This window comes from Salvelinus alpinus, chromosome 20 (assembly GCF_045679555.1).
Source record: "Salvelinus alpinus chromosome 20, SLU_Salpinus.1, whole genome shotgun sequence".
Lineage (NCBI taxonomy): Eukaryota > Metazoa > Chordata > Actinopteri > Salmoniformes > Salmonidae > Salvelinus > Salvelinus alpinus.
Window position 1 is genome coordinate 52,727,885 of NC_092105.1, and position 9,440 is coordinate 52,737,324.

Consider the following 9,440-nt stretch of genomic DNA (forward strand, 5'->3'; position numbering starts at 1 on the left):
AGCGTCTTAACCGGCTGCATCACTGCTTGGTATGGCAACTGCACCCCCCTCGATCGCATGGCGCTACAGAGGGAGGTGCGGACAGCCAAGTACATCACTTGGGCCAAGCTCCCTGCCATCCAGGACCTCTATATCAGGCGGTGTCAAAGGATAGCCCAGAGAATTGTTAGAACAGTCTATGGCTTGGGTGGCTGAAGTCTATCTGCTTCCACTCGGGAAGCGGTACCGGAGCAACAAGTCTGACATCTACAGACTCCTGAACAGCTTCTATCCCGAAGCCATAAGACTGCTAAATAGCTAACAAAAAGGTTACAGGACTATCTGAATTGATCTTTTATTGTATTGTTTTTTTGCACTGACTCTCTGCACACTCACACTCCAACACACATACTCACACATACACTTCATTTGCTCACACACACACACACACACATACACATTCATACTGACTCTATACACACGCACACACACATATACAATCATCATATATGCTGCTACAACTCTGTTTATCATATATCCTGATGCCTAGTCACCTTACCCCTGTACATATCTACCCTTACCACTCCAGCGTCCCTGCCCATTGTAAATGTGTTTTTGGCACTGACCCTGATGCTTGCTTACTTTTGCGTGTTCTTATTTCTATTTCTCGTGTGTTTTTGTTCTACTTTACTCAGTACTACTGATATTGATTACTACATTGTTAGAAAAGAGCTTGCAAGAAAGGCATTTCAATGTGCACGTAACAAAAATACACTTGAAACCGGTGGCCGAGGAGGTGAGGGGGATTGTTTCCTTATAAGAGAACTGAATCCCCTGCAGGTCTATCACTGAACGTCAAACACACACACACAATTCAGACACATACTCGCCCCTCAGACATGGCAGCAAGGACTCCTCTTTAGGATGTTTATCCAGCATGGCCAGCCCTAAAGGAACTGTGCATGCAGAATTCTCATGTCCACACACACACACACACACACTCCTGATCCCTCTGTGGAACTGCCGACAAATGATTTTCTGTAAACAGCAAAAGTAGCATTTGATTTTTCTTTTCTCGAGTTTTTTAATTCAAATACCCTCACATAAATAAATACCTCAATGAAAATATATTGTAAAAAACAGTTCACATAGCATCATCAAACTACTCTCTTAAGTGAAACATAAAAGGCAGACACTGTTTCTCAGGGGTTAACCAGGATGAGAGGGGCTGATGGGGGTCTATTTATTATTATTGTTTTTTTACGGGGCTCCATTCTGCTAGCCTAGCGCTAACTGCCTGCCTGCTAGCACTAACTCTTCTCTCTGCTGCAAGTTTGATCCGCCAATGTACACAGGGTTATGGCAGCGCAGAGCGCCGTGCGTTAGCTCCTAGACTTACGAGGATTGTGTCAGAATGGGTTTAACTCCTTGTTAGTTGGGCGGCGGGTAGCCTAGCGGTTAGAGCGTTTGGCCAGTAATCAAAAAGTTGCTGTTTCGAATCCCCAAGTAGATATAGGTGAAAAACCTTGAGCAAGGCACTTATCCCTAATTGCTCCTGTAAATCGCTCTCGATTAGAGTGTCTTTTAAATGAGGTAAATGTTGTGAAGTACAGACATACAGGGGCAAAAAGGTGGTGTTTCTTGGTCTTTTAGCATTTTTTGTTTGACTGGTTGGGGATTATTTGGACTTGGAAAGAATTGGTTGGTTCAGAGACAATTATGCTCTTTTTGAGGTTTTGGAGAAATTAGAGATGGAATAGATCCGATTTTAATCGTTATCTTTTTAATACTGTGATATTTTCTAAGACTGGTGAGAATGATTGTATAGTAGAATTTGGTAGCTGAATTGTTACAATATTATTGCGTAATAGCACGGTTTCATTGTGTGTTTGTGATAGAAAGACAAAAACAGTACACCTGCAGTGAATTATTTGTGTGTGTGCCTGCCTGTGTGTGTATGTATGTCAAATCAAATTGTATTTGTCACATGCTTCGTAAACAACTGGTGTAGACTAACAATGAAATGCTTGCTGTGTGTATTCTTCGAGCTCTCACAGGCCTGTTTAGCAGCAGTCAGGGTCCTGTTCCAGATGGGTTCAGGCTGAGATTGAAGCGTAACTAAGCGTGCAGCAGAGTTTCTCCTCTACAGCCGAGGTACAGCCATGATACGGTGCTGCTCAAGGACAAAATGGAGGGGACACCCCATGATACTCGTGATGCATCACTTCCTCTTGCCCCACGGTGTCCCATATAAACAGTCTGAGAGACCCTGACGGAACACACACACACAAACTCACACACTGGCCAAACACACACACACCTTCTGAACACAGGGCCACTGACCGAACACACACTGACTGAAAACACAAAACACACACCAATCAAACACACACACACCTTCAGAACACAGGGCCACTGACCGAACACACACTGACTGAAAACACAAAACACACACCAATCAAACACACATACACCGGCTGAACGTGGGGCCACCGGCTGGGCACAGACCCTTCACCCACCAGAGAAAGAGCGGCTTTTGGATGGCTACCTTCCAATACAACAATATAAAAGCCTCTACAAAAATAATTATTTATCTGGTCTTTGTTCCAAGTAACATGTACCAAGTATTTAGCAGTTGAGTTGAATTTCTCAGTAAGCCACAGAAGGATTTTAACATTGTTACCTCTTAATTTCAACCAACTGATAAAGCATGAAAATGTTGTATTAATTTTGCGATGTTGTTGGCGTTTCTTTATGCTTGTACAATATCTACTGTATAATGTAGGCTGTTTGTCTTTTTCCCTATGCAGATAAGCAGATGATTGTTACGTTTTTCGCTTGAAGATATTATTGATATGTCTGTGTTCATGTATAGGCTAATGTACATGTATGTATTTTCCTTTTCACTATACAGGTAAGCAGGTGATCCATCCCAACCAGGTCCAGGCTGTACAGGAGGAGTTCTCACCCAGTCAGGAGAGGGTCCAGTGGGCTACAGAACTGATTGCTGCCTTTGACGAGTACCAGAAGCTGGGAAAGGTAAATCAACTATAGTAGTCAGCCTCAGAATTCAGAATGTAGAGTTAAGAAATGTTTATTAACGTGTCATTGCTTAGGACTTTAGAACGAAATTCACAGGATGACATCAGTGCGTAACTGCATTAAAATACACATTACAGGATGGCTCACGCTATGCCATTATATGCAAGAAAATATAAAGAGTACATATATCTATTTAGTTATACCAGGGGTCAGCTAGCTCTGCTCGATGATATGACATTTCTACTGTGCCTCCCTTTATACAACGCATTCAGAAAGTATTCTCACCCCTTGACTTTTCCACATTCTGTTACGTTAGACTTATTCTAAAATGTATTAAATAGTTTTTTTCCCTCATCAATCTATTCACACTACCCCATGATGACAAAGCACAAACAGGTTTTTAGAAATGTTTTCAAATGTATAAAAAACATTTAATTTCAAATTTACATAAGTATTCAGACCCTTTACTCAGTACTTTGTTGAAGCACCTTTGGCAGTAATTACAGCCTCGAGTCTTCTTGGGTATGATGCTACAAGCTTGGCGCACCTGTATTTGGGCAGTCTCTCCCATTCTTCTCTGCAGATTCTCTCAAGCTCTGTCAGGTTGGATGGGGAGCGTTGCTGCACAGCTTCAGGTCTCTCCAGAGATGTTTGATCGGGTTCAAGTCCGGGCACTGGCTGAGCCACTCAAGGACATTCAGACACTTGTCCCTAAGTCACTCCTGTGTTGTCTTGGCTGTGTGCTTAGGGTCGTTGTCCTGTTAGAAGGTGAACCTTCGCCCCAGTCTGAGGTCCTGAGCGCTCTGGAGCAGGTTTTCATCAAGGGATCTCTCTGTACTTTGCTCCGTTGATCGTTCCCTCGATCCTGACTATTCTCCCAGTCCCTGCCGCTGAAGAAAATCGCCACTACATGATGCCCGCCACCACCATGCTTCACTGTAGTGATGGTGCCAGGTTTCCTCAAGACATGACGCTTGGCATTCAGGCCAAAGAGTTCCATAATGGTTTCATCAGACCAGAGAATCTTGTTTCTCATGGTCTGAGAGTCTTTAGGTGCCTTTTGGCAAACTCCAAGCGGGCTGTCATGTGCCTTTTACTGAGGAGTGGCTTCCGTCTGGCCACTCTACCATAAAGGCCTGATTGGTGGAGTGCTGCAGATATGGTTGTCCTTCTGGAAGGTTCTCCCATCTCCACAGAGGAACTCTGGAGCTCTGTCAGAGTGACCATTGGGTTCTTGATCACTTCCCTGACCAAGCCCCTTCTTCCCAGATTGCTCAGTTTGGCCGGGCGGCCAGCGCTAGGAAGAGTCGTGGTGGTTCCAAACTTCTTCCATTTAAGAATGATGGAGGCCACTGTGTTCTTGGGGACCTTCAAAGCTGCAGAAATGTTTTGGTACCCTTCCCTAGATCTGTGCCTCGACACAATCCTGTCTCGGAGCTCTACAGACAATTCCTTCAACCTCATGGCTTGGTTTTTGCTCTGACATGCACTGTCAACTGTTGGACCTTATATAGACAGGTGTGTGCCTTTCCAAATCATGTCCAATCAATTGAATTTAGCACAGGTGGACTATAAATCAAGTTGTTGAAACATCTTAAGGATGATCAATGGAAACGGGATGCACCTGAGCTCAATTTCGAGTCTCGTAGCAAAGGGTAGAAATACTTATGTGAATAAGGTATGTGTTTTTTCTTTTTTATAAATGTGCAAAAACGTGTAAAAAACTGTTTTCTCTTTGTCATTATGAGGTATTGTGTGTAGATTGATGAGGGAAATGTTTTATTGAATCTATTTTACAATAAGGCTGTAATGTAACAACGTGTAAAAACTCGGTGGGTCTGAATACGTTCTGAATGCACTGTACATGCGCACACACACCTCTTAATCGTTAATGTCCTTTTCTGTATACTCGCCAGTGTGACACTGCAGGGTAAGTAGAGTAGATTTGGGTTTGGAATATGGAATGGTGTGGGGCGGAGTGTTTGATTAAGTGTAGATTATTAAATATCAAATGGCCACCCGGACTATTTGCATTGACTCCCCCCTTTCATTTTACAATGTTGCTACTGGCTGTTTATTATCTACAGTGGGGAGAACAAGTATTTGATACACTGCCGATTTTGCAGGTTTTCCTACTTACAAAGCATGTAGAGGTCTGTAATTTTTATCATAGGTACACTTCAACTATGAGAGACGGAATCTAAAACAAAAATCCAGAAAATCACATTGTATGATTTTTAAGTAATTAATTTGCATTTTATTGCATGACATAAGTATTTGATACATCAGAAAAGCAGAACTTAATATTTGGTACAGAAACCTTTGTTTGCAATTACAGAGATCATACGTTTCCTGTAGTTCTTGACTAGGTTTGCACACACTGCAGCAGGGATTTTGGCCCACTCCTCCCTACAGATCTTCTCCAGATCCTTCAGGTTTCGGGGCTGTCGCTGGGCAATACGGACTTTCAGCTCCCTCCAAAGATTTTCTATTGGGTTCAGGTCTGGAGACTGGCTAGGCCACTCCAGGACCGTGAGATGCTTCTTACGGAGCCACTCCTTAGTTGCCATGGCTGTGTGCTTCGTGTCGTTGTCATGCTGGAAGACCCAGCCACGACCCATCTTCAATGCTCTTACTGAGGGAAGGAGGTTGTTGGCCAAGATCTCGCGATACATGGCCCCATCCATCCTCCCCTCAATACGGTGCAGTCGTCCTGTCCCCTTTGCAGAAAAGCATCCCCAAAGAATGATGTTTCCACCTCCATGCTTCACGGTTGGGATGGTGTTCTTGGGGTTGTACTCATACTTCTTCTTCCTCCAAACACGGCGAGTGGAGTTAGACCAAAAAGCTCTATTTTTGTCTCATCAGACCACATGACCTTCTCCCATTCCTCCTCTGGATCATCCAGATGGTCATTGGCAAACTTCAGACGGGCCTGGACATGCACTGGCTTAAGCAGGGGGACCTTGCGTGCGCTGCAGGATTTTAATCCATGACGGCGTAGTGTGTTACTAATGGTTTTCTTTGAGACTGTGGTCCCAGCTCTCTTCAGGTCATTGACCAGGTCCTGCCGTGTAGTTCTGGGCTGATCCCTCACCTTCCTCATGATCATTGATGCCCCACGAGGTGAAATCTTGCATGGAGCCCCAGACCGAGGGTGATTGACCGTCATCTTGAACTTCTTCCATTTTCTAATAATTGCGCCAACAGTTGTTTCCTTCTCACCAAGCTGCTTGCCTATTGTCCTGTAGCCCATCCCAGCCTTGTGCAGGTCTACAATTTTATCCCTGATGTCCTTACACAGCTCTCTGGTCTTGGACATTGTGGAGAGGTTGGAATCTGTTTGATTGAGTGTGTGGACAGGTGTCTTTTATACAGGTAACGAGTTCAAACAGGTGCAGTTAATACAGGTAATGAGTGGAGAACAGGAGGGCTTCTTAAAGAAAAACTAACAGGTCTGTGAGAGCCGGAATTCTTACTGGTTGGTAGGTGATCAAATACTTATGTCATGCAATAAAATGCAAATTAATTATTTAAAAATCATACAATGTGATTTTCTGGATTTTTGTTTTAGATTCCGTCTCTCACAGTTGAAGTGTACCTATGATAAAAATGACAGACCTCTACATGCTTTGTAAGTAGGAAAACCTGCAAAATCGGCAGTGTATCAAATACTTGTTCTCCCCACTGTATGCATAGTCATTTTACCCCTAACTACATGAACAAATTACTTCGACTAACCTGTACCCCCGCACATTGACTCGGTACCGGTACCCCCTGTATATAGCCTCCTTATTGTTATTTTATTGTGTTATTTTTTATTTCTAACTTTAGTTTATTTATTCTTAACTATATTTTCTTAAAATTGCATTGTTTGTTAAGGGCTTGTAAGTAAGCATTTCCCGAAATACCTGTTGTATGCGGCGCATGTGACAAATAAAATGTGATTATTGTTTCTAATTTAGTGCATCGTTGCCTCCTGTGTGTAGTGCTCTGTGGGCTGTCTGCCTATTGAGGGAGAGGCTGGTGTGAGAAATACACAATCTGCCCCACACCTCTCTCTCTCTCTGCCTGCCGGCCTCTGCCCTGCCTACACTAAGCATCGTCCTAGGGACCCATCCTACCCAACCCTGGTGTGTGTGCGTGTTGTCTAAGGCGTTTGAGCAGAGAGCAGAGTCAGAGTCATTCTCTTTCTCTGCCCCAGCGGCGTTTGTTTCTTCCTGAACTCTCAGTCGTTATTGACTGTGAATGCCTTGCCAATGTCTTCTCATTTATATTGTCTCGGTTTAGAAAATGTTTTCCCTCATTTAGCGAACTGAGCTCAGGATATTTTAGGTTGCTTGTGAAGTAACTGGCTGATCAGAAATGTCCGCTTTTTAGTCTGGTAAATTTCACAACTGTCAAATAAAGATAGTGAAATATCATCATTTGTAGTTCAATAAATGAACATATGTCATGTCCATGTTAATGGTGTTCTGCAGCAAAATAGTCCATATCAACCCGTGATAAGAGTTGTTATGACTAGGGCCAGTTGTTTTGGGTTTTATTTTTACCAATATTTCCAGCATTATCCACTAGGTTTTCTTTAATTGACACAAGCTATCTCCAATAAATCAAGCCCCCCCCCCCCAACCCTAAAGCTGCAACAACCAAACATCTCTCTGCCACATGACAAAATCTGTAGAATTGCAGGAAATTAGCTTGAAAACTGAAAAATGTTATCTCCTATGCCAAGAGATGGGCCTTTAAAATACTCCTTCCCTGGGCCCGAGACTTGGTTCGTCTGGCCATGCATTGCCCAAAGTCATTCATTGTTAAATAGACCTCAAGTTAGGATTCCCCCCCACCCCAGTGCTGACACATTGGGTCTTCTTTAATTCCTTGCCTCCTCTACTTTGTTGGCCCAATCTGAAACGATCTAACCAAGTGCAAGCCAACCTAGTGATGAGCTTCCACAAAATGTTTTTACCTGTCAAGTATTTTCCAACCAGTCCAGATGAAGGGGAGGAGATAAGGAAGCTGCATTCTCTGTTGAGTCCCAATAATCTCTCCTTCCTCCTGAGTGTGCACTCGTTCACTACTCCCAAACAAGTATTAAAAGCATTGGATTGGTGTAGGCATGGACTAGAGGGAGTTTCCATATACTTGAAAGGAAAGTAAACAAATGCACACTTCTGGAGAAAGGAGATATTATTGGGATGCACACTAGCTTCTCCAGTATTCTCCACTGACCTCTTCTCCCTGTCTCCAGGGTGCCTTCAACTTCCGGGGCAGTATGATCGACATGCCCTCAGTGAAGCAGGCTCAGAACATCGTAACGCTAGCTGCTGCCGTCACGGGGATGTGAGGCACTCTGGAAGAAGATATGGGGGGAGGAAAGAACAGAGGAGTGAAATGAGGGGACGGAAAAACTAGACAAGTTGAGAGACAGTGATAAGTGTCACTTATGTATACCCTGGCATTAGCGAGAGGTGACTAGATACCACCGGACACCCTAAACTCTTCGACCAGACAGGTTTGTCAGCTGGTACAAAGCACCAACATTTCAGAAACTTTGCACTGGCCTGGTGTAATAGTCACTTGAATTCTAGATGTTATTGATGTTGATTTTTTTTTTATTTTTTTATTTCAATTAAATTGATTATTGTTGATAAATGAAATGCATTTGATTAATTTGTTCACTGATAAAGCACCAAATGTTTGATATTCATATCCTACGGTGTCTTTGTTGTAAGAATGACAGGTTTGAGGTCGATGTTTTAGACTGATGTTAATGTTGTAAAGCAGGATATTATTTTACACTTTTCATACTACTGACTGTGCCAAACGGTGCTGCACTGCGCTGGCCTGATTGCACATGCACCATAGTTGCTGGAACCATGCTGGAAAGGGCAATTTGAGAAGAAAATATCCATGCCAGCACATTACAGTTAGGGTTGGCACGATGGTTGTGAAAATACTATTTAAGAATTGCAGTTGTTTCAATGGTAACCCACATGAAAACTACTACAGTTTACTATAGAATACTACAGTACTTACTATAGAATGATGTAGTGAACTGTTGTATCCTGTTGAATCTGTAGTATCCCTCGATCGTGTGTAGTACTTACTATAGAATGTTGTATTATACTGTAGAATACTATAGTAAATACTGCAGTATACTACAGTCTGCAAAAACAATACAGTAAAGTCAGCAAAAATACTACAGTAATACTACAGTATTTAATTGCCTATACCCTCCCCATTCCCCTCCAGCCACCCATAAGTGAGAAACCTACATGCCAAGTATAGACTATATTGTTTTCCCTACACGTTATAGGAAAGAGCAGAAGCTATGAAATATCTGTTCAGACCCCAGTCCAACCTACATACAGGTTATGGAAAATGTGCTCTTTTAGTGCTCTTTTAGTATTTGCCTA

At 42.9% G+C, this 9,440-nt stretch overlaps 1 protein-coding gene across 2 annotated transcripts in view; it reads left to right on the forward strand.

Annotated features, from left to right (window-relative positions):
* The window catches only part of clybl (citrate lyase beta like), a 175,037-nt gene extending 166,356 nt beyond the window's left edge, over positions 1-8,681 (forward strand). Inside the window, exons 7-8 of one of the 2 annotated variants that reach the window (XM_071356129.1) lie at positions 2,894-3,018; positions 8,273-8,681. In XM_071356129.1, the coding sequence (XP_071212230.1) occupies positions 2,894-3,018; positions 8,273-8,368 (221 nt within the window). In that variant the 3' untranslated portion in view covers positions 8,369-8,681. Of the gene's footprint in view, positions 1-2,893; positions 3,019-7,010; positions 7,641-8,272 lie in introns of those variants that run through there. The other variant, XM_071356128.1, reaches the window with a different exon arrangement.
* The last annotated feature ends 759 nt before the right edge of the window (positions 8,682-9,440 follow it).